General features: G+C 44.7%; 2 protein-coding genes across 2 annotated transcripts in view; both read right to left on the reverse strand.

Annotated features, from left to right (window-relative positions):
* Positions 1-209: 209 nt before the first annotated feature.
* The window catches only part of GNB5 (G protein subunit beta 5), a 42,962-nt gene continuing 17,634 nt past the window's right edge, over positions 210-25,537 (reverse strand). The window contains exons 3-11 of the mRNA XM_053594073.1: positions 22,979-23,020; positions 20,209-20,285; positions 19,650-19,782; positions 14,306-14,449; positions 12,659-12,750; positions 6,113-6,161; positions 3,715-3,811; positions 2,419-2,585; positions 210-1,201 (exon numbers count right to left, since the gene is read on the reverse strand). Coding sequence (XP_053450048.1) covers positions 1,190-1,201; positions 2,419-2,585; positions 3,715-3,811; positions 6,113-6,161; positions 12,659-12,750; positions 14,306-14,449; positions 19,650-19,782; positions 20,209-20,285; positions 22,979-23,020 — 813 coding nt within the window. The 3' untranslated portion in view covers positions 210-1,189. The remainder of the gene's footprint in view (positions 1,202-2,418; positions 2,586-3,714; positions 3,812-6,112; positions 6,162-12,658; positions 12,751-14,305; positions 14,450-19,649; positions 19,783-20,208; positions 20,286-22,978; positions 23,021-25,537) is intronic.
* LOC128587733 (COP9 signalosome complex subunit 4-like) lies at positions 9,112-10,711 on the reverse strand. The gene is made up of 2 exons (XM_053594072.1): positions 9,687-10,711; positions 9,112-9,613 (listed from the first exon to the last, which is right to left on the reverse strand). Exons 1-2 carry the CDS (start codon positions 10,686-10,688, stop codon positions 9,545-9,547), a joined length of 1,071 nt encoding a protein of 356 aa, XP_053450047.1. The 5' UTR covers positions 10,689-10,711; the 3' UTR covers positions 9,112-9,544.

The following is a 25,537-nucleotide window of genomic DNA, read 5'->3' on the forward strand; positions in this document are numbered from 1 at the left end:
CTCGTTGGCCTCACAAAGTGCTGGGATTACAGGAGTGAGCCACTGCATCCAGCCTCACACCATCTTTTTGAATGAAGAGTTTTCTAAAACAGAAAGAATAAGATGTAGAATAAATCTCTACACCTTTAAAAAAAGAGAAAGGAAAAGAAGGGATCCTATAACAAAAAATACTTGGTATCTTCAGAAGGACTTACAGAATTTCAGATAAAGACAAGATAATTCTTTTTATATTCTTTTTCTCTCAATATAAGAGGAACAAAGACATTATTCAAGACCTATCAATCTGCATATGTAATTACAATTGCAATGCAATACATAAATATAATTTATATGGACAAGATTCACTTCAACCTAAGCGTTTCCACTAATACTACTAAGAGGTTTGTAAATAAGTTTACTGTCTCGTGTTCCCCCACAGAAGAGTTTTCCTTGCTCTCAGAAGCATTTATGTTACAAATAGCATCCAGCTTTTCCCTCAATTTAAAGAAAATGCCCTGTCCAAGTGACACAGTGATACGCCACCACTTAATTTACAAAGCAAACATCCTGTCCATTTTATGCATATCTCTGCTTCATTTATGGCAGTTCACATGAACAAAATGTTTTATCTGAAAAAAAGACAGAAGGACAGGAGGCTGAAAAAGATTTACAATAAAAACACATTTTAAAAAAGTAATTTTGTCTAATGACATCTAGAATTGGAATTTTCTTTTATCATAGACAATTAACAGTCCTTATACAGTCCATAAAACCAACAGTTCCAGAGAAAGGCTCCAAACTTCACAGTGCACACCAAGAAAAATCAGATTTTAAAGTGCTCTGAAAAGGAATCTCATTCAAAGAAATAATACGGAATATATTAAAGGCTTACTTCTATTGGTAACAGAAAGAGTTGAGACTAGAATAATTTAAAACAACATGAAAAATGATACATTTTTAAGAGCGTTTGAAATAAAAAATACTGTACTGGACGGTATTCCTGTAGTATTGAAGGCTCCCACCAAGAGATTTCTAGGGGTGGCAGTTTTAATAGTAATATTGGAGGTGTTTTGTGAACTTTGGGCTGTGGAGTTGCTCCCTTAAGCTAAATTGCAATAAGCCTTAAACTCCTCTAGAGGTATTATCTATTTACAGGTGAATATTTCAGATTCTATCCTCAGGTATGTATGCATACATTGCGAGAAGATGATTATGCCCAGACCTGTAAAGATACAAACAGATAATGTTTAGTCCCTTAGTAGTCAATAACTTATAAAACTTTAGTTTAAAGAGATAAAAGTTCATCTATTCACACATGCACACACTCCCTCCATCCAAAATGGGGCACTCACAAGCCTTGGATAACATCGGCAACTCGAAGGTGCTGCTCTGGACTTGACTCTCTTCTCCCTTAGTGAGAAGGGCATCTGGTAGGGCATCTGCAGCCTCCTTATCAGACGCTGATAATTCTAGGTTGAGAACCGACCCTCTGTGCCCTGCAGCTGTGTGCACTGACCTGACTTTGGTAACTGAGGACCCTCTTCCCCAGGAAGATGAACTCACAGATAACATTTTTATTTCAAGAACTTCGCAAAAAATCTTTTTATCTCATTATCCTAAAACTAGACTACTCAAAAAAGACTCCTTAGAAAAGATCCAATATAGAGCTGCAAATAATTGTTTACTTTTCAAAACTTTCCTTAAAATCCTTCTCCCCATAATCCTGTATCCAGCAATCTTAAAACTGTATTATGCCACAAGTTTTCCAATCCTAAATAAATCCCTTTGTCAAAAGACCTGCCTTCAACCAGACCTCAAACACCTGCAAACCTTTGCTGTCCCCGTCTGAGATGCTACTAAGCCACTGCCAAGTTTGTGATCTTCCACACTGAGGTAAGCAATAAACTTGGCTTTATGAACAGGCTACTTTGGTGGTGTTGGGGACAGCCAACATTTGGCAAGGTCATGGAGCTCTCTTGGAGAATCTAATGAAAGCCAAGAGGGCATTTTTCCTGGAAAAATGTACACACACACAAAATCTGGCATAAAATCCAAGAGCTTAACAGGCCTCCTAGAATGGGCCTCCCAGGGCTCTGACCCTCAGAATGCCACACTCCAGGGAGAAAAGATTGGTTATCTATGGTTTGACAAAGTCCAAAATCATAAGAATCAGACTTCTGGAGTCAAAAGGAATCTCTTGGATCATTAACTCAACTATTCCTTCAACTACATGATACCGTGTTGCCTACTCTGCTCAAACACTTACATGGGGGGCACTATCTCCCCAGGTACCTCATTCCTTCTGTGCTGTGGGCAGAACTGAGACCAGAGCTCTGTTTGGCTGGCCAGGCCCATGTTGCCTACTCAGGCTCCTCTGCTCCAGGAGGCCCATCACCTTTTCCTCTCACACACAGGAAAACAGGAGAACACCTCTCTTACTCTCAGGGTATGATCCCAGGATCCTGAGCAGAAAGCAGTGCCGTCGGGGGAAACTCGTAGAGTACTAACGCGGTTTTCGTGTCCAAACAGGATGGAGACTCGAGACCCCTTGAGAACGTCCCAGACATTGATGGTATAATCATTGTATCCAGCAAATAGCAGGCGACCTTGAAGCAAGGTGACATGATTATTAAGCCAGTTTCTTCCTTCCTGTTTCTGTTTTTGTGTCTGTCACTCAACTCATTTACCCATTCATTCATCTTACTCATTCACTGGTTTGATAAACATATACCAGGCACTATGGCCCCCCCCCCCTTTTTTTTTTGAGACAGAGTCCCACTCTGTCACCTTGGTAGAGTGCCATGGTTTCATAGTCCACAGCAACCTCAAACTCTGGGGCTTGAGCAATCCTCTTGCCTCAGCCTCCCAAGTAGCTGGGAGTATAGGAACCCACCACAATCCCCGGCTAGTTTTTCTATTTTTAGTAGAGAGGGTTCTCATTCTTGCTGAGGCTGGTCTCAAACTCCTGATCTTAAGAAATCCACCCAACTCAGCCTCCTACAGTGCTAGGATTACAGGTGTGAGCCACCTTCCCTGGCCTACGGTTTGCCCTGAGGATTCAGAGGATCCAGTCCTTGTGGAGGACGTGGGGCAGAGAGGAATAAATCAATCCAGCATCACCTGATAATGGAAGTGCCAGGGGACCAGGAAGGGGGATCAAGGAGGGCATTGCAGACACATTGTTTTTAGTCCCTTAGCAACTTGTGAAACTTGAGTTTAAAGAGGTACAATCAAACTGACATTTGAATTGGCTCTTGAGGGCTGAGTAGGAGTTTGTCAGGCAGGGGAGGCAGGCAGACGATGTTCCAGGCAGCAGTAGCAGCATCACATGCAGTGGCACACACGAAGGTACAGAATGGGGCTGTGTCTGGGGAAATGGAGTGGTCCCGTGGCCCAGCCTGTCAGCTCTGCCTTAACTGTGGGGCAGAGGAGCCAGGAGTTTCAGTGCACTGAGAGACGACTCTTGGCTTCACCTGCTTTGGGATGTCTGAAGAGGAGAAGGGAAGCTGGGGGAAAAATGCCCACAGGCATTGCACATGTGACCTTTAGGCACATCACTGCCTTGAAGGGCAGCCCCTGGAGTGAATGGAGCTGAAGGAAGCAGGGCCAAGGTCACAGCGACGCAGATGTGGAGTATTTAGCATACTGGTCCACAGAAAGCTTAGGTGATGGGAAGCTTGATAGAGCCCTGGGTTTCATTCAGGTCCTGGGAATATTTCTGAGGTGAAATCTTACCACTGAGGGAGAAGTCCACGCTGGATGCTCCAAATATGATACTCTCTTTGGAATAGATGGCAACCTCCCTGTCCGCCCGGAGGTCATAGAGACGACACTAGGGTATGAAGAAATAGAGAAACTCTTACCTTTGATTTCCAGTTTGGTAATCAGATGACCACAGAACTTCAGGCAGGGCCAGAAGCTTGTGTAGTTTTAGGGATAAGGTGAATAGCTCTTTATTAATTTTTCCTATTATCTTATCCCTTAGTCACAATTCTTATTAGCCTCTGTAGATCGGTGATAGAGACAGGAAAAAAACAGCAAATACAGAAAATCTCTTCTGGTACAAAAATGAGACCCCACTTTTTTTCTGAGAAAGGACACATGTTTACTGCGAAAATAAAAAAAATTATTCAAAAATGCAAGGAAATGAAAGTTATCCCAAAACTTAAGAGGTAGTTACTAATGCCTGGGCTGTTTCCTTCAGTTGTATTTCTACGGTATGTGTATATGTGAATGGGAGAGATGTTTCATTATTGCTTCAATTAATATTAGGTTTGAGCATTTTCACACATTATTAAGTAATTTTCAAAAAATGAATTACATGTTTGTTGAATATTTCTCATGTGGATATATCAAAATCTATCTGGCCCTACCCTGTTAAGTATTTTTATTGTGGCTAATTTTTCTCTATTATAGACATTATGATGATTATTCTTATGCAAAAACCTTTATACGTATCTGGTATCTTCCTTAGAATAGCTAAGGAGTAGAATCCTTAGAATAGAATTGTTCCCAAGAAATAGCACACGATCAGACCAAAGGGTAGGGATTTTTTGTTGATTCATACAGCAAATCTTCCCTCTAGAGGAGTGGTACCAAAGATCCTGACCCTAGCCTCGTCCAAGGCTCTTCGCCAACTCTAGCCTTGGGCATTTCTTTGCTAATTCAAGAGGCAAAAATGGGTATCTGATCGCTTAAACTTGCATTTCCTTGACTACAGGTGACTGAAAACATTTACAGGTGTTTACTTGCTATTTTGGATTTACTGCTTTATAAATAGTCTGAATTTTACCCTCTTTTTTATTGGGTATATTATTTTGCAACCTCATTCATTTTTGCAGAATTTCAACTTGGTCTGTTACACATGTGGTGCGAATTTTACCAAAATGTATTCTCTTGGTTTGGCACCTGTTGCTCAGTGGTTAGGGCACTGGCCACATACAACAGGACTGGCAGGTTCGAACCTGGCCTGAGCCTGCTAAACAACGACAACTATAACAAAAAAAAAAAAAGCCAGGTGTTATGGCAGGCACCTGTAGTCCCAGCTACTTGGAAGGCTGAGGCAAGAGGATTGCTTAAGCCCACAAATTTGAGGTTACTGTGAGCTGTGATGCCACAGCACTCTACCGAGGGTGACATGGCAAGACTGTGTCTCAAAAACAAAAACCCAAAAAACAATGTATTCTCTAACATTTTGTTATATATTTTTGACATACAGAGTCTTACATTTTCATTATTACCAAAACTCACAATCTATTCCTTATCTCTTCCACAGCAGCAAATCAGAATGAAAACCATTATTTAATAAGATATTTGATATTTTGGGGGCAATAGGAAAATATTTTTTCTCTTTAAAAACAAGTTAACATAGTTTTATAGTTAGTATCAAAATCTTTAAAACTGGATCTATTTTTGGCTTTGCAAGTTATGTTTGAGAATCGGAAGAAGCGAGAGGTAAAAAATATTTACTTTTAGTAGTGTTTCTTTTTTTTTTTTTGAGACAGGGTCTCACTTTTTGCCCTCAGTAGAGTGCTGTGGCATCACAGCTCACAGCAACCTCCAACTCCTGGCTAAGGCGATTCTCTTGCCTCAGCCTCCCAAGTAGCTGGGACTATAGGCATTCGCCACAAGGCTCGGCTATTTTTTTGTTGCAGTTTGGCCGGGCCTGGGCTGCCAACATCGGTATATAGGGCTGGCACCCTACCTACTGAGCCACAGGCACCATTCTATAGTAGTGTTTTTAACGGAAAAAAAAAACCCTTCATAAAAGCTAAAACTGTTCAAAAATTTAAGACTGATGCACATCTAAAACATGGAATACTATTCATGAAATATTATTCAATCTTGAAGAAAATACAATGGAGAAAGTATTTATTGGTATGGAAAAATATGTTGCTAAGTGAAAAAGGCAAATTATATAGCATTTTGTTTAAAAACAAAAGAAGACTGAAAGGGATTCATCCAACTGTGACTTCTCTTGGGTAAAAAGATTAAGGTAATTTAATTTGCCCCCCAAATTTTCTTCCCAATGAATACACACTACTTCTGTAACCAGAAAAAAATATTTTTAAATAATTAAATGAACGAATCTCTCTTTTGAATAGGAAAAACTCTCAAGAACTTAAAAACATACCGTAGCATCATCTGATCCTGAAGCAAAGGCATCTCCACTCGGGTAGTATCTGCCGGAGATAGAGTTGGGCAAAAAGCACTTTATTTAGAGTTGTCATTCCCAAACCCATCAGAACCATAAAGGAAGGTTGTTCCATGCTAGGCTCTTAGAACCAGAGTCTCCACTTCCATGGACCAGAAGGCAGAAGGGGGGAGGCTCACTGGCCACTAATTTTCTTCCTTGTATATAGGGAACAGTGACACTGGCCTTGCAGAGTGTTGGTGAGGAGTGAGATAATATGTGTATTTGCATAAGGCACTGAATATAGAGTAGACCCCCCATAAATGTAGTTTCCCTGGATCACATACCTAATTCCCAAAACCTGGCTTAGAGCTCAGGGATAAGAAAGTGGTTATGTACAGACATTGGAATCAGACGTACAAAGCCACGTTCAGAGGTCTACAGTGACCACTTACTACATGTGATGCTTTTGGCAAGTGACTTCATCTTGCCCAGCCTCAGTTTCCTCCTCTGAAATGTGAGGATCGTAAAGCATTTTCCCTGTTGTGGAGATTAAATAAGATGGTGCATGCAAAGAATGTGGCATGGTACCAAATAAAAAGCGCCATCACCCAATAAATGGGGATGATTACTGCTATAGTCATTCTCTTCCCAAGGACCAGTAGAAAGTATAGGCATCAGATTATAAACCGGAGGCAGGATGAGAACAGACATCTTTAAACCCTTTCACTCTGCCCACAACAGCAGTGGCCTGTACATCTTCCGCTGTTTCCTCGTCCTTGAACAAGAGACCTCTGCCTTCTTGCTCACTAACGCTAGAGGAAGAGGCCTTTTCAAACAGCTTACGGAATTACCTCTCCTACTTGGGGGAGGTGAGAGTCAAAACGTCTGAAAAAGGAGAAGGAAGATTGATTTTGTGTAACTTACACTGATCTGAAAGAAGGGGATGGAGGACAGAGTGTTTGGATGAGAGGCACAGTCCGTCATGGTGGAGGCACATCGTATCTTTGAAAGGAACATGAATTCAAGGAGTATCAGACATACCCACACTCTGGTGTCAAATTAAATGACTTGAAGGTGGTGCCTGTAGCTAATGTGGCTAAGGCTCCAGTCACATACACCAGAGCTGGTGGGTTTGAATCTGGCCTGAGACTGCCAAACAATGACAAGTACAACCAAAATATAGCCGGGTGTTATGGTGGGTACCTGTAGTCCCAGCTGCTCAGGAGGCTTAGGCAAAAGAATTGCCTAGGCCCATGAGTTTGAGGTTGCTGTGAGCTGTGATGCCACAGCACTCTACCCATGGCGATAGCTTGAGGCTCTGTCTCAAAAAATAAAATAAAATAAAATAAAATGACTTCTAGATTATACTCCATTTGAGACTATGGGCTGTAATTTCTGCCTACTGGTAGAAGATGCAGGGCCCAAATGTAGGACACATGGTTTATCTAGAAGATAGTTCTGGTGCTCCCAGCATGCATCCCCCCTCTCCTTCTCTCTCCTGTAGCTGGGGTTAAATATAAAAAGAATTTTTTAGATGTGACCAAGCTCAGGGGGTGCTACTAGAATTCAGTGCTGAGCAGGCAGGGATGCTAAATGCTTTACCAGGGAAAATCTCTTACAATGAAGAACTATCCTACCCCTAATACTAACAGTGAGGCCTAGGGAGTAACACTGGGCATATGGCAGAAAGAAAACAACCTTCTAGTCTTCCTGCAGCCAGGTGTGGCCATGCAGAAGGTGATAAACTGAACTCTCCTCTACCCACCGGCTAGAAAAAAGAGAGGGTGGTAGTAGGTCAGTAGGGCCAGCAGGCTGAAAGCATCACCCTGGGAACAGGGTTGCAAAAAGAATGAGCCATCATAGCAGTTCAGACTTCAATGCGAGAATAAACTTCCATCTTGCTTTAGTCATTTTTATCCCATGTCCTAAGTGATCTAAGTGTTTGACCAAGGGTGTGCTAAGAGACTAATGGCAATATTCAGAGTGACCTCAGCCTCGGCAGACAGAGTAGCCTACTGCTTGCCCTGGAAGAAAATCAAAAGGTACCCTGAGCATGGCCCACTGAATTAGTCCATGTAAAATCTGTCAGGTGAATCTCAGCATCAATTTATACCTTTCTGCAAAATAACTGAATTGGAACTGCAATCACTCTATATAGAAAGAATGATCTTTTAAAAAGTTATATTTAGGGCTGGATGTGGTGGCTCATGCCTATAATCCTAGCACTCTGGGAGGCCGAGGTAGGTGGATGGCTTGAGCTCATGAGTATGAAACCAGTCTGAACAAGAGTGAGACCCCATCTCTAAAAACAGCTGGGTGTTATGGCAGGCACCTGTAGTCCCAGCTACTCAGGAGGCTGAGGCAACAGAATCACTTGAGCCCAAGAGTTTGAGGTTGCTATGACACCTCGGCACTCCACGGAGGGTGACAAAGTGAGATTCTGTCTCGATAAGAAAAAAAAAGTTATATTTAGTACTTCCTAAATATATGGGTTTATTTCTCCATTTATCAATCTATTCTTTTATTCCTACCTTTAAGAATTCATAAATACTTGGTTTGGCTACCACCATAGGTTTTCTTTTTTCTTTTCTTTTTTTCTTGCGACAGAGTCTTACTATGTTGCCCTCAGTAGAGTGCTGTGGCATCACAGCTCACAGCAACCTCCAACTCTTGGGCTTCAGCGATTCTCTTGCCTCAGCCTCCCAAGTAGCTGGGACTACAGACACCTGCCACAACGCCCGGCTATTTTTCGGTTGCAGTTGTCATTGTTGTTTAGCAGGCCTGGGCTGGGATTGAACCCACTAGCCTTGGTGTATATGGCCGAGCTCATAGGTTTTATTTTCCTATGGAGAAACTTCCTGAGTGGAGGAGGATGAGTAAACTGGCCATGCAGTGGTCCCTCTTACATAGGAGGGCACCCACCTCAGCACTGGGAACGGAGGGGCTTCCTGGAGAGAGGGAAGTCTAAGTTGAGATTTTTTTTTTTTTTTTTTTTCTTGGCTCATTTCTCTATTTATTAGAATAACCACATTTGGAGAGGCACAAAGCACTTAAGTTTTATATGACTACAAAGTTATCACAAATTCCAAACTTTTTAGCCACAGATATCTTACCTACTCTGTTTAAAGAAAAAGCTTTCAAAACATCTGAGACAGCTTAATACGCAGAGACCCTGCATATATGGGAACTAGGTATTTTAAATGCTTGTACTTCCTGCTTTAATAATGTCTTCTTCAAATGGAGTCCAGCATAAAAGGGATTGAAATATATGGTGCAAACGCTTTGGAGAGAGTGAAATAAATCTGCACAACATGGGAAAAAAACATAGTGTGCACAGAAGTTCTGCAAGGATTCACTGAGCCATCTGGGCTTCCATGGCTTGTGCTGTCCATTCTGGTGCTGTTTGACTGATTTTCTCTAAAAGATTATTCACTTGGAAACACAGGGATTGGATCTGCTTGTCCCATGTTGGCAGGGCTTCTCGTGTTTCAAAATGAACTATTCCATCAATCTGGTCAATAAATCCATTCATACGTCCTTCTGTTATCATTTGAGATGCTATCTTTTCTGCCTTAGCTGCCGGGATCTCTAAAAGAGCTCCAAGTTCTTCAAAGGTAATATTATTATATAATTTGCTTGCAGACAACAAATTGTGTTCAATAACAGCTCTGTCCAAGATGCTGGAACCATCAGCTGTAGTTGCTTTCTGGTGCGGCATCAGCATGGCAGCAAATTCTTGAAGTTGATTTCCCCTGATGATCCTGTCTAGGTACATTTTTTCTAGGATCCCATAAGCAGCAAGTTGCTGGCACCTTTCATCCTTAAAAAGAGTAGCTAGCATCCGAGAACGCTGCTGTCCTGCTGATGCTAAGATGGTACAGTGCAAAGCATGTTTTAAGGCCTCTAGTCTTTCACTCTCATGGACTATTGTCTTGTAAGAGAGCTCATTGTACCTTTGTGCAGCTTCAATGAATTTTCTTCTATAATCAAGAACACGTGCATAGCATACCTTATAATGTATCTGTAATTGTTCATTGGTTGATTCATTCTGAAGCAATGATGCTCGATTTATATAAGCCTCTGCCTGGACTGGATCATCATCTTCCAAATATAGCCTAGCAATCTTCAGGTAAGTCTCCAGCTTATAATCTACATTGTACTGTTTTTGTCCTGTTTCCAAAGGAATTCCCACCAACACTTGGGCTGCATTTCTCCAATCTTCTTCTTTTTCATATATGGATGCAAGATGCTGTCTTATGGAAGCAACCTGTTCCTCAAATGAAATGACTCTAGGCTGGATCTTTTCCAAGGTGAAGTGATAAATTTCTTTGGCTGTGCTATCAGGCAGGTTAGGGAGATGTGTGCAGAAATCAGTGAGCAACTGTCGAGAGATCACGAGACTGACATTCTCATTTACCATTGCTTCCACAAAAGCTTTCAAAGCTTCTAGTTGATCTGCTCCAGATAGTTGAATAGCTTTTTCCAGGATCTGACGATACTTTCCAGCCAGATCTTTATGAGAGCCGCTCGAATTCATGAGCTGGGCCAAATCCTGTCGCACGGCTGCCGCCATCTTTCTTCTAGCTCGGCTGTGGCTGCGGGCCTAAGTTGAGATTGATGGTCTAACGGACATCAAACGAAGAGGGTGAGAGAATGTACATTTTAAAGCTGTGTATCTGTCCTTCATAACAACAGGTTGTGCATCTATGGATTCAATGAACGGCAAATCAAAAATATTTTGAAAACATGGATTGCTGCATCTGTACTGAACACGTACAGGCTTTTCTTCTTGTCATTATTCCAAAAACAAGGCAGTATTAACAACTATTTACATAGCATTTGCATTGTATTAGGTATTACAAGTAATCTAGAGGTGATTTAAGTATACAGGAGGATGTGCAGAGGTTATATGCAAATACTACAGCATTTTAAATTAAGGACTTGAGCATCCGTGGATTTTGGTATCTGCAGGAGGTCCAATCCCCCCACAGATATTAAGAAACAACTGTGTGCTTTACGGACATATAGGGATTGAAATTTGAGTTTTGTAACTTTATCTTCCATCTTGCATCTTACTAATTTATCATCTATAGTAATTTCCAAATTGAACTCCTTTGATTTTTCTAGGTAATTACTGCACATTTAGAAAAGTGATAGTCTTTTTTCTTATCCCATAGTTGAGGCCAGGGGTTACTAAATTAAGTGTCCTTATTTTGTTCTTGCTTTAAGAGGAACAAGTGTAGTGTTTTCTCACTAAATATAATGAAGATTCTTGGGGATTCTAAGTATAATGCAGACACTTTATATCTGGTCTCCAAGTGCCATCTTCCATACAAGCCAAGTCCTGACCTCTTTCTTGGATCCAATTCATAGATCCTGCTACCCCCTTGACATTCCTGCTGGGATATATAATAGTCATCAAACTTAACTAGTCCCCCCAAATCTCCTGAACCCATGTGCAAAAACTACCTCCGTCCTACACCCCCTCTAGTCTTCCCTGTCTTAGTAAATGGGTCACTGCTTACTGCCCCTGATAAAAAATTTGCGTTCCTGAAGCTCAGGGTTCTTCCTTTACAATACACCCTTTTTCATTTGCAGGCGTCACTTGGCCCTTTTCATGTTACCCTGTGGAATTAGGGCTCAAGTAACATGCACAAACATGCGAATACTCTGGCTATTGCCACTGCTATGCGTAATAAGCTGTTCTTTATTTCTGACCCAGAAGTTTCATGACTTCTTGCAGCATCTCTGAGCTATGGCAGCCTAACTTGTTAACTTGCAGGTAGGTAAAATATCTCTTCATACTTCCTGACATTACTGTCTCTACTGTGTGTTCTTTAGTTCCAGCCAACATCATTTCTTTTTTGAACTCATATAACAACCTTCTAATTGGCTGCTGTGACTTCCATTCTTGCTCCCTTATAATCTATTCCTGATACAGCCAGAGTGATTTTTTAAAGGCAAAACATGATCATGTTAGTCACCCCCACAACTCAAAACTCTCTAGTGGCCAGCTGTGTTCTCCTCTCAACTCTGTGCAAGCCTGGCTCTTTCATCCTTCTGGCCTCAATTTAAATGTCACCTTCTCTGAGTGACCATCCTTGACCTCTGCTTAAGAAATAACCCATCCCATCACACCTCCCTATTTTACTTTTTTCATAGTGCTTATCAGTATTAAATTATATTTATATTTGTGTTTTGTATAGTATTTCTTCTCTAGATGAGTAAAGATATTGTCTATCTTGTTCATCATTGTCTTCCCAGTTCCCAGAACAATATCTAGCACATATATGCTCAATAAATATTGAATGAATGGATGAGAAATACTAATTCGATTTAAGGAGGGTATCAACTGTCCCTAGTGCAATTAGATTAAAATTCCCCCATCAGATCTGGAGCACTGTTTAGTTCTATCACAAATCAGCCCTTCTGCTGGGGAGGCCTCCCTCAGCTAAGCACAGGAGGTGGATCCTGGGCTAAGACTGCCCAAGGCCACGTAATGCCCCACAGCAGGGAAGTAACAAGTGTGTGTTACTCACTGACCTGACACTGTTGATGTCAGATTCGTGTGTTTCAAAGGCCTGCACACACTGGCCGGAGCGCATGTCCCAAACCATGGCTTTCTTGTCACATCCCTGCAAATATAAATGACCCAGATTTATGGCTGCTACAAGGAATGTCTCTAGACCAGGTATGAGTCCCAGTAATATAACAGAGAGCATTTATTCATTTATTTCTTGTTAGCAAATGGCTGACAACACACCTTTCTGAGACTAGCTTTACTAAACGAAGGCCACTTTCCTCAGCCAATGGACCCTTAGAAGGCTGGAACTAGGTCCTGGGATGAGAGGGAGCAAGAGATGGTGCCCAGCTGCTCCCTTCAGCATGTTTTCTTTGTTGGCACATTTCTGAGTGGAGGCAGACCCTCCAGAGCCCCTCCTCCCCTGCCTCTGGGGCACTGCCCTTCTCTTCTTTTTCCCTGTCTTTCTCTCTTTACTCCTGTCTTCTGAGGTCTGGAGGACAAGGCTGGCAGACACTAGTGCACAGTGGGACCTCTCTGGCTGGGACACTAATGAATAGGCTGTGGTCCCAAGTCTGAGCAGCCAAGTGTCCTGGCTTTGTCTGAGGTGCATGGGGCAGCTCTCAGCAATGGCAGACCACCAGGTGCCCCGGGCCCCTTCTACCCTCAGCAGCACGCTGGGTGGGCAATGGGCAAACCCAGGGCCTGCCTCAGCACCTAAAAAAGTAAACACTCCCTTCGGGTTACTAACACAACCCAGAGAATCATAAATGTTGAGATTTCCCAAATTATATGATCAAGGTTCTAAGAGCATTTTGATGAATTCCCGTCACCAAGCTCAGGCAGTGTAACATACTCTCAACAATCAAGTGGAATGGCTTCAACAGTCAAAAAGTAATGGCTTAAAACTGGTGTCCACATTGCTGGTTCCAACTCAAAGCAAAGGGTGGGATGAAGTGGCATGTGCGAGGACCTGCCGGGGCTTCAGCTCTCAGTGTCTTTGCTGAGATACAGGCAGAGAAGTCAGGAGCATCTTCACATCTTTAGAGGACATTGAACTGGATGAAGTTTAGTGCTCTGGGAGACAATCAAATCTAGGATACTATCAGTAATTAAAGAACACACAGCGCTGGGCGGCTCCTGTGACTCAAAGGAGTAGGGCACCACCGGCCCTGTATGCTGGAGGTGACGGGTTCAAACCCAGCCCTGGCCAAAAACTACAAACCCGCCCCCCCCCAAAAAAAACAACACACAGTGCAGTTGAGGAGAAATAATACAAAGGCACAACACATACAAATAGCCACATGCTCTAGAAGAAAACCAGGGTCCCTGCCAATTAGAGGTCACACAGCCCCAGCCTGACTCCTAGGACTGAGGTGTGAGCGGCTTGGAGCAGAGGGCCTCCTGTCTCACAGCAGTGAAAGTCATTTGACAGTGAGTGTTTGAGGCATGGAGCCAGCATAGCACGTTCGAGGCATGGAGCCAACCAAACGCCCGCTCGAGGCATGGAGCCCGCATAGCCACTCTACAGAGCGTGTGGTGGGGAGCAAGCACAATCTTGTACCCCTTCCAGGGAAATGTCCGGTCTAGTCCCATGAATGGGCAAGAACTGCCACCATAGGCCCCCTTAGTGGACAAAGGACCCCTAGAGATGTTCCTTGGGTCTTTACCCCAGACACGAAGGTGTTTCCGGTTTCCGAGGGGGCCAGGTCCAAGCACAGGACATCAGCCCCGTGTCCATGGAAGCTCTGCAGCAGCTGTCCGCTTTCAACATCCCACAGGGCGCACGTGCCGTCCCCACTTGCTGTCAGGATCTGCCCACAGAAAAGGACAGGAAGAGGGTGGCTGTGGTTATTGCTTCTGTTGGGGGGAGTCAATCCTCTGGTCGACTTAATGTTCCACAGGGAGAAGTTGGCTCCTTAAACACACACGTGGACACACATCTCACTATATCTGGATTCAAGCACAGAAATATTTCTCTTTTACCAAGAAGACAAAAGTGTCTATTTTTTCGAGACAAAAGTCTCACTCTGTTTCCCAAGGTAGAGTGCTGTGGCATCACAGCTCACACCAACTTCAAACTCTTGGGCTCAGGTGATCCTCTTGCCTCAACCTCCCAAGTAGCTCAGACTCTAGGAGCCCTCTAAGACATCTGCTAGTTTTCCTATTTTTAGTAAAGACGGGGTCTCGCTCTTGCTCAAGCTGGTCTCGAATTTCTGAGCTCAAGTGATCCACCTGCCTCGGGCTCTCACAGTGCCAGAATTACAGGTGAGCCACTGCTCCCACTCCCAGAGTGTCTTTTTCAACACTCTCTCAGTCCTTGAGTTGTGTTTCTATCTCTGCCCTCCTCTAGAGCTGGAATCCTGGCATCCTCACCATGGACACCTCTGATGGTGTCCTCGCCACAGGACTTTGCACCAGCCTCGCACGTAGTGAGTGCTCTTTGGGTGTCTGACCAGAGAGAGCCTCAGCAGCTCGCAGTGCCGCACAGAGACCAAAAGTGCTTCTCAGACAACAATGTGCACACACATCACTGGGCTGCTCACTAGTACAAAGAGGCCGCAGTGGGGAGGCTGAGAGTCTGATGCTGATGCTGGTCCCTGGACCACACTTGGAGCATCAGGGGTCTGAGCAGCATGCGAGGCACATTTTCCTATCGCTTCTCCCCAGAGCAGGGTGGGCCAGTGATGGGTGCTGCCCAGAGGCTCCCCAGGGCCACTGATGGGTGCTGGAGGACACTCATGCCATGCGCAGATTCAACATACGTTTGCTCTGTGCTGACCGAGTGCAGGCACTCTGCTAAGGCTCAGGGTTTGCAGAAAGTTTGTGCCTTGGTCTCTGTTGTCCTGGAAGTCTATTTAACAGGTTTGACAGTAAGAATGAAACCAATGTAATTTTTTATGTAATCCCCTGTTGCTGTGTTAAACAATTCTTGGACCTGGCAAACTCTCCGGTTACTATGTTAAATAATACTGAGACCAAGTAAAAATAACCTAGCTGCCTGCTATAGAAATACTGGCTCCTGGAAGAAAAGACTGCAAAGCAACTTGACGACTTGCTTATCAAGACTAACAGCTGGCTCGCCCAGGGTCTCATCAAGATCCTTACCCCACTGGCTCACCAATCCAAAACTATGATGTCATAAACCTGTTTCCTGCCTGCTTTGCAAAACCCACCTTAAAATCATCCAGCCTAGACCCTGAAATCCACAAATACCCTTCCAAAATCCCTCCATCGTGAGACACTACTAAGATTCTGCCAAGCTGAGGTTCTCCTTCACTGCGGAGATCTAATAACTTAGCTTTGCTTGACTGAAAGTTTTTCTGGTGGTCGCTTGGGGAGTTGACATCTGCAAAAAAGGATTAATGGGACAGCGTGAGAAGTGCTGGGATCCAGGTAAGCTAATGGGAGGGGCCCCAAACCCAGTGTGGCAATATCTGAGCTGGTCTTCCAGGATGAGTGAGAGCCACCAGGTGAAGGGAAGGAAAGGGTGGGCGCTCCAGGAGAAGGTGTGGTCTGCACTGAATGAAGGGTGAGCCCTTCACAGGGTGGGGACTCTGCCTAAAGGCAGGAGCTATGGAAGCTTCTGCACAGGAGACTGAGAAGAACAAAAGTGTATTTTAGTGGGAAACTCTTGAGCCTCTGTACAACGGATGGCCAGTATGAGGCAGAGCTGGAGTTTGAATTTTTGTCACTGCTAGTGAGTGTAGGCGTGGGCTCTGGCTGAGCAAGCCCTCCTGGGGCTGGGAGAAGGGCAGTGGGGACTCAGCAGACTGCACCACAGAGCCCTGCAGCCAGCTCGTACTGAGCAGCAGGGGTGGAGATCTGGAGTGGGGGCCTAGATGGAACAGTGTCTCTACTCCCCACCTTCCTGCTGCCCTGCAGGGCCTGGGCAAGGTGATAAGGCTGTGAGGAAGTGGCACTTTCAGTGTTTAAGTGTCCACAACAGAAAGCCATCTCTGGGTGGCAATTACTGATGGCTGAGAAATAAAACAGGAGCCAGGCCTTAAAAGGCTGCCAGCACCCAATGCACACACTGTATATTGTCAGAGGTCTATAGGTGCTCTGCCCTGAGGAGAAGACACAGTCATTACTTCAGACTGAGTAAACTGAGTGAATGCTTGAAGATATTTTTCCATTAACTCGGTTCCCCTGTGGCTACTTTCTTCTTTATGATTTTGTTTACACACCTGCCCGGAGATTAGTCAGTGTTTAGAAGAAGATGTTTACTGCAAAAGTGATTATGTTGATGTGGTAACAGGATATTTCCTTTTTAGTTGATTTCAGATAGGTAAATTGAGGTAATGGTGAAACTAATAGATAATAGATTAAGTGTGTACGTGACTAGAAAGGTATAAAATCAAACCCCTAAATAAAGATCTTTGCTACACGCCATCTCATCTTGTGTAGTCTGTTTCTTAACTTAATAATTACAGGAGCGAGTTTACACCCACGGCAAAGCTGCTGTTTGTTCGCGTCTCGGGTCACGCAACACACTGGTCACACTACACCTCCAGTGTCCAGGTAATGGCAAAGAGCTCTCCTGCTTTCCCTCCCTGCCCCTTCTCCTTCCCTTTTGTGGCATGTTAGGCCCAGAACATACAAAGAATCTCCTCTTTTATCCTGTAAGGAGGGAATAGATTATAAGGCGGGGAATCTGCTCCATCCTGGCATGCCTCTGCTGGCTGTCTTGGGAATCCCTTCAGCCTTGCTGTCCCTCAGGCCTATATACACCCAACAAGATGGCTTGGGCGGCTAAAAGCAGCTCGTGAACACACAAGACTTGAACCGAGTCTTCCTTTGGGGCCAGTGTTCTGTAACATGCTGTAATCCCTCACTCTCCACTGCTGGGTGCTCCTTCCTATCCTAACAAAGGGTCCATAATTTACAGTCTTTTTTTGTCTCATCAGTTACAAGCACTCTGCTTTAAACGATGACCCCAGTCTTTCTTTTTAAGGTTGGAAAATTTTCATACCCTACTCTTCCATCAAAGAAATGAAGAATCTTTAAAAGTGAAAAAGTAAATTCTTAATAAAGACTTTATTGTTTTATATTTTTATGATCTTCTACTATAGGGTAAGTAAAAATAAATTTTAAAGACCAAACATTTATTCAGAGAAATGCAGTAAACGGAACCCCTAGCACATTGTCACTCATTTGTCCCGGAATGCAGGAAATTGATAAGTTCAGTACCATAGACTCATACTAGCCGTTTTTAATTTATCATCCTCAATTCTAGGACTGGAAGAAAGCTTGAGGTTCAGCAGTGCCCAAACCAGGCTGAGCACCTGAACTGTCCATGAAGCTTTGTGTTAATATTAATAATATAAAAGAGCTAACATTCATTTATTAATGTTTACCAGCGACTGTACTACTTGACATCAATCACCTCATTCAGTCCTCAGGAAACCTTATGTAGGAGGATGTATTACCACCCTCATCTCCAGGCGAGGAAGGGAAGCACACGGAAATCCAAACCTTGTTTCGGATCACCAGCGGGACCAGAGGAGCCAGCACCTGATGTTGCAGTCTGACCTTCACCCTGCTCTGCGTCCCAGGCTGCCCCTGTGGAGGGCCAGCTGCTCATTAGACAGCAAGTCCTTCCTCACCCTCTGCCCCACACGTACGGCCAGGCAGATGGTTCTCTACTGGAAGGACTTCACATGGCTGACCACCTACTGTTCCTGTATACTTTGGAGGCTCCCTTTATCCAGACTGAATGCTCTCTGGTGCTTTGGCTGCCCCTCAGGCCCAAGGATGTCTGATTGTGGCCACAGCACCCCTTACTGAACAGGTCTGCAAGACTCCTGGGTGGGCTCAAACAACAGGTGCAAACTGAGGGCACTCAGCCTCAACATCCCTGCTGTCAGTGACTGAACAATTACCCAACCACTTGGCCTCCAGCCTCTCCTCCCCTCCTGACATCAGTCAGCTCCTTAAAACAAACCTGACTCATCAAACCAACAAACAAATCTGACTCATCCCTGCAATGGCTCCTGCTGCCTACAAGGTCTGGCCAAGGCATCAGAGTGCCCTGCCCACCTCTCCCTCACACTGTACCTTCCTCCTCTTCACTGACAGCATTTAAGTTTTGTGACACCCCCTCCCCTCTCCCACTCAGAGCTCCCCCGGCTTTCCCCACTGTCCAATCATCACAGGCTTTGGTGAAGGTCCTTGTGGGCAAAGATGAGCTTGCAGCCCCAGACCCAGGTGGTATCTGGCAGTGTGCGTGGTAGATGCCAAGAAGGTTTGCTGAATAGGCGTGAATAAGAAAAACTAGGGGTCAGGCATGGTGGCTCACGCCTATATTCCTAGTTCTCTAGGAGACCAAGGTGGGTCGATTGCTGGAGTTCAAGAGTTCAAGACCAGCCTGAGCAAGAGCGAGACTGCATTTTTATTAAAAATAGAAAAACTAGCCAAACCTGGTGGTGCACGCCTGTAGTCCCAGCTACTCAGAGACTGAGGCAAGAGGACTGCTGTGAGCTATGATGCCACGGCACTGTACCCAGGGCAACAGAGTGAGACTCTATCTCAAAAAAAGAAAAGAAAAATTATGGAATGCTTTCCCAACTTGCTAAAGTAAATTTAGTCAAAGTGTTAAAAAGTTGTATTGTTGCCCCTGGGGTTTATTCAAAGTAGAGCCCATATACCTGAAGCATTTTCTTTTTGCATTTGTTAAAATAGAACTGGAAAGTATGTACAGCGAGATGTGTAAAACATGCAACTCTGAAGCTCTGCCACTTAGGACACAGTAATTTCCACCCCAGAATGTTCCCTGCTCTGTTCCCATTCCCACTAATTCAACTGGAGGAGAATTTTTTTTATCCCCTCCCCCAGGAGAATTTTTCAATATGGCTTATCAACAATCAGGCGTCCCAATTTTCCCATTTCTGATTTTATGAAAATAGTAATAATAACCAATGAGAAACAACAGAAAAAACTGCTGGAACACAAAGCTTCCCTTCCTGTAGCTCCTCTTTCCTGCTCTCCACCTAACACTGGCTGCTCACTGACCTGCATGTCGGAGTTGGTGAAGCTGCAGGCCGACAGGTAGTTGGTGTGCATAGCAACAGACTTCTTCTTGGCAGCCATGTTTTCATTCTTGTCAAATGTCAGTGGATACACAGAACACTTATTATCCAAACCGCTAGCATGGAAAGAAAGACGTTATCAAAGGTTAACATCAAGTCGTAAAATTTGTTTTGTTTGGCAGTCTCATATATTATAATTTTTTCTCCAACTTTTACTTTGAAGATTTTGAAACCTATTATAATGTTGAAAAATGGTACAACGGACGCCTAGATTCCTTCACCTCCTTTCACAGATGTAACACGTTGACTGCAAACTGCAGACATGACATTTTACTTGTAAGTACTTTAACATGCACATTCATACCTCCTAGAAATCAGAATATTTTCCTATACAGCCACTGCATCATTATCATATATGAGAAAATTAACAAAAATTCCATAACAACACAAGTTCCTGCTTATTTTCCTGTCTTTGCCAATATACTTTGTCAGTGTTTTATGGCTGACAGGAAAACTGAAATGCCGATGTAGCCGCCACTTACCCACAAGCAATGGCACATCCTGATGGTGCATACGCACACGCCATCACCCATGTGCAGGGCATAGTGACCGCGTGCTCCTGAAACAAAGCGTGTACCGTTCACAGATCAGGTGACAGGTACCTCTACACAAGGTCTTAGCATTAAACTTTTTTTTTTCTTTTAGAAATGGGGTCATACTATGCTGCCCAGATTGACTTCAAACTCCAGGGTTCAACTGATCCTCTTGCCTCAGCCTCCTGAGTTGCTGGGATTATAGATATGAGTCACTATGCTTGGCCATTAACATTTAATTTTTACAAAATAAAATCACCACAGTTCCTATTAAATCATACTATAGCTTCAGAGGGAAGTGGTGTGGGATAAAGACTGGCTTGAAACCGATGAGGGGACTCAGTCCCCTCATAATCCAATCAAGCAAACTTTATGTTCTATTCTATGTAAGTTAAAAACCTTAACTAGGTGCTGAGCACAGGGGCCCACGCCTATGATCCTAGCACTCTGAGAGGCCAACGCAGGCAGATCGCCTGAGCTCATGAACTCCAGACCAGTCTGAGCAACAGCGAGACCCTGTCTCTATTAAAAATTTAAAAATTAGCCAAGGATTGTTGGGGAGGCACCTGTAGTCCCAGCTACTTGGGAGGCTGAAGCAGGAGTATTGCGTGAGTCCAGGAGTTTTGAGGTTGCTGTGAGCTAGGCCGACGCCATGGCAGTTTAGGCTGAGCAAGAGAATGAGACTCTGCCTCAAAAAACAAACAAATAAACAAAAAAGCTCCACTAGCATAATTTATTTATTTATTTATTTTTTGAGGCTGAAATGCAATTGTGTTATCACAGTTCACTGCAGCCTTCAGCTTTTGGGCTTAAGTAATCCTCCTGCCTTAACCCCCTGAGTAACTGAGACTATAGGGGCATGCCACCCTACCTGGATAATTTTTCTAGTTTTTGTAGAGTTGGGGTCTTGCTATGTTGCCCAGACTAGCCTCAAACAGCTGACCTCAAGTGATCCTCCTGCCTCAGTCTCCTGAAAAGCTGGGATTACAGGCAGGAGCCACCCCACCTGTCTACTTGTTTCTTAATGTTATACTTCCTTTGTTCATCTGCCTGAGTATTGGGATTCTTTTTCTTTGAAAGATATATTCCAATCCCATTTTAATTATATATACTTTATCTTGTTTTTTCTGAGTTTCATTTTCAAAATATAATTTGGAATGTCTTTTTATATGTATACATTTGTTTACTTGTGAGGATACAAGAGCCTCTGTCTGCTATAGGTCCTAAACCATTTCTGGGAAGGTATGAATGGGGGTGCAGGAAGTAGGACCCTGGATGGTGCTCATGGATAGAACGGAACCTGTGAACTGGAAGGACTAAGAACTGAGCGTAACAGCCCCTGGCTTCTGGCCGGTGGCTGAGTCACCCACATTCGCCTGCATGCTGATAAGCAAACGACAAAAGCCACAGTTCAAAAACATCTGAGTCTGTGGTCTTATTTCCAGGGCAGACATGGGTCCCAGCCCTGGTTCCGACACCAGCAAGCTGTGGACCCCATGCCAGCGGGGGCCACCTGTCCTACCTGGCCCTCGTTCTCCATCTGTGGAGTAGGGGGCTGGGACTAGGTGATTTCCAATGGACATTCAAGTGGGCTCGTCTTTTCTATTATGTTTCTCTGTGTTTCTGTGGGGAAACACAAACCCAATACTGCCTTCCGAAATTCTGTTGTCACTCCCAGTCTGCAGCCTTTCAGATGCTAAGAATGATCTACTCCCCTCCACAGAATGAGCTGAAGTAGCACGTGGCACAGGACATCTCTGGCCCCTCTGCTCACGAAGAATGGCTGCATGTCCTGTGACAGGCACAAGCGGCAGCCCCGGCTCCCCGTGTTCTATGCCACACCAGGGTATAAACAGAAGCAAGTGACCCACACATCCAGGAGACACTGAGGTGTTCTAGGAGAGGCAGAGGCTTCCAGGGAAGCAGGTGGAAAGCCTATGCCCACTGTTATTTTTATTATTCCCTACAGGCCTATCAGGGACTCTACTCTGCAAAACGGTTCTGGCCCCTCACCTGACCAGGTCACAGAGCAGCTGTCTCCCATGACATTTTTTAAACACATTCAACAAGCACAGTGTGGGTGCTATTCCCTCTGAGATAGATATAGAGTTCTTTTTTTTTTTTTATGTAGTAAAAAGGAAGACTCTAAATAAATACTGAAATCCGTATCTAGCACACCTTACTGTAAATGCCAACGCAGTGCCGGCCGCAGGTGCACCTACAGGTAGGTTCTGGCCTTTATCGTGAGTTAAGACTCTATATGTAGATCTAGCTTGAGCTGTGTGTGCCCAGGTCAGACTCACAAGAGGCACTAAGGCACGTTTCAGTTCAACCCCACTGTAGCCTCATCTTCTCCACCTATCATGTGCTCTGGAGTCTGGTCAAAGACAGAGAGGGGAGAGAGAACTGAGAATTCTCCTATCATAGGCACCTCCTATCATCGCTTGGAAGAAAAATAAGGCATGCAGTTGGGTGCGTGAACATGACACACTTCCAGCCTCGAGACCAGCACCCTCTACGGCAGCCCCGCCTGCCCTTCTCAGAGCGGGAGAGAGGAACGGATGCTGCGGTGGGCTAGTTGAGCCACTCCAACTCGGGTGGGCTTTCCTGGGGTTCCTATCCCGAGAGGCAGGGCAACCACCTGCAGGGGTGTGTGGAGGGGAATGGGGACAGGGCTAGGCAATGGGGCCAGAGCACCTTTAGAAACCAGACGCCTCACCTTGTTCGTGGTGAAGGAGTCCCACACAATCACCTTCCCATCCTGTGGGGAGAAGAGTAAACAGTTCAGGGTGGTCACAAGTTCTTACAGATAACCACTGAGAACTCCTCATCAGAGCCGTGTCCAGCTGGGCAGCACGAAGTGGAGGGCCAGAGTATGCACCCAGATAATCCGGTGCTCAAACCTCTCTACAAAAAAGGGGAAATAAGCATGGGAGGAGTAGAACCTTCTAGCCCAGCTAAAGATCAGTTTTGGACCTTACCCTCCTTGTACAGATACGACTACAGGGAGCAACAGTCAGAAACTTTTGTTACCATATATAAACCAGCCACTAATTGTACATTATCATCCCCCAACATACCCTAAATGTCAAAAAATTACACAGGAAGAGTTAAACCTGACATTACCTTTAAGTAGCTGATAGGTAAATAAGTCTCCTTCTCCCACACCATCCCTACCTCCTGGGCCTCGCTGCCACATGCCTTGGAGTCCATGTTCCCTGCAGCGCTGCCTGCCTGCACCCCCAGCCCCCATTCTGTGGGCCCAAGATCGGTCTAACTCTGCCTGGTGCTCACAGAGTTGCAGCTCCCCACTCTCACATCTTACCCCACACTAAGAACAAGATACAACCCGCACCTGTGATAGTGAGGATTCCTGTGGGCAGCTGCTGAGTAAGGAAAGAACCCCCCTGCCAGGGTGAGTGCCTAGCTGGTGATGCCAGAGACAACACTGCCACTTTCCTTGTAACCACAGTGTGGGCAGTGACCACAGTGTCATCTGTCTGTAATACAGACCCCCGGGGTAAACCCACATGAGCCCTGATTGTACACAGCAGTCACCTGCCCAGACTGTGGCATGGATGTCTCCAGGCAGACAGTGGAAGAGGATGGATGAACGACTTCCTCCAGCACGCAGAGCCTCAGGGATGGCACACCTGCAGCCTCACTGGCATTTGGAGCCAAATCTGGTGAATGAGGTGCGGGTGGTGGTGGTGGTCAGAGATCAGGCTGGAAAGCAGCACTTAGGGGCAGAAGCAATGTCTGCTTCTAATGTGCTTTGGGGCCTTCCAAGATCTCTAAGCACATTGGTAATTCTGGCCTAATTTCTGACCACACAGCCAAACATGATGTGTGGGGCAGATCTGGTAGCCTCTAGCGCAGACAGCAGAGCAGGGGCTCCATGCCTGCACCCCAAGGAGCCTTCACCAGAGCCCTGCTTGCTCAGTGCCCACTTTAGCAGCTTCCTCCACCGCCTGTCCCCATAGCCTGCCCACTGTGCACTCTGCTGTCTCATTAGATCAGATGTAGGCCCCATCCGTGAGCTCTGGTTTCCATGCCAGGGGCCTCCATACCTGGAGAGAATGTGCCTCCACCCGCAGACCTGTGGTAAGGGGAATGTATCTCCTGCCTTTTAAGGGAGAAGGCTGCTGATGAGTCAAAGTCTTTTCCAGAGTCTTCTGTTTTCCAGCCTCCTCCCCACACCCACGTCTTTCTAGCAGCATGTGAATGACAGCAACCCGAACACGAAGCACACCTTGTAAGGGTTTAAGGAGTCAAGAAGGCCAGGCAGCAACATGTGTCTGGATAGCCACTGTGTAAAAACCAGCTCTTGAAACAGAAAGCCCAGAAATGCTCTAAAATGTCATGATGGCTGTCAGAGTAAAAATGTTTTCTTTGTTCTATTTTCCAGGGTTTTCTTATGGTAGTACAGTACAGTACATAGATGATACATTAATTTCAAACACAGAAAAAAGCAAGTTTAATGTGACATCCTAGATTTGCAGGTAATCCAGGAGCTTTATGAACATGGTCCTATCAAATGCAGTGTTGACTTCGATGTTATAGCTTGTGGATTAGAATATGTATAGCTTTTACTCATAAGAGTTCTTAAAAAGAAAATCATCCCTCTTGAAAAAGCTGTGCAGAAGGCAAGGGCTGGAGAGGAATCTACACCGGTCATAACAATAAGATTTTTAGTGTTATCTTACGTAGCTTCAGTGTACAGTTTTAAGTTTAATACATGCAAAATAAAAATAGACAACAAAAGTACTAAGCTGTGGGAGCCAGCCTCCAAGTGAGTTCCCAGTCACCTGGCCTCTTGACAGTCACTTTTGTACAGCCTCCTTCCTCATTACACCGGGGTTGTTTTGTGTGAATATGACAGAAGGACTGGCTTGAAATACGGTGTGGCTCTGCCTCTGTCTCCCTCTCTTGGAACCCCTCCTGCTCTGGAGGAGGGTCAGCTACTGTATCATGAGCTGTCCTATGGGAAGACCCACACAGCAAGGAACTGGGGCCTCCGGCTAAGAGCCGTGGTGGGCGAGGCATCTTGGAAGTGAGTCTCTGCCTAGTCAAGTTGTCAGATAACCACAGCCTAAGCAACATCTTCCCAGCAACCTCCCGAGAGACCCTGACAGACCCTGAGCCAGCACTACCCAGCTAAGCCCATCCTGAACACTTATTATTTCAGAAACCATCTGACATAATCAAAACCTTTTGTTTTAAACTGCTAAGTTTGGGGGTAATATAGATAACTAATATGTGAAATAAACTACGTAAA

Source organism: Nycticebus coucang, chromosome 6 (genome assembly GCF_027406575.1).
Source record: "Nycticebus coucang isolate mNycCou1 chromosome 6, mNycCou1.pri, whole genome shotgun sequence".
Taxonomy (NCBI): domain Eukaryota; kingdom Metazoa; phylum Chordata; class Mammalia; order Primates; family Lorisidae; genus Nycticebus; species Nycticebus coucang.

Bases quoted from the DNA above. Each gene is read 5' to 3' on its own strand.
- LOC128587733 (XM_053594072.1), bottom strand. From the start codon at position 10,688: ATGGCGGCAGCCGTGCGACAGGATTTGGCCCAGCTCATGAATTCGAGC. The intron at 9,614-9,686 runs GCAGAAAAGATA...TTGATGGAATAG, and splicing joins TAGAGATCCCGGCAGCTAAG to TTCATTTTGAAACACGAGAA.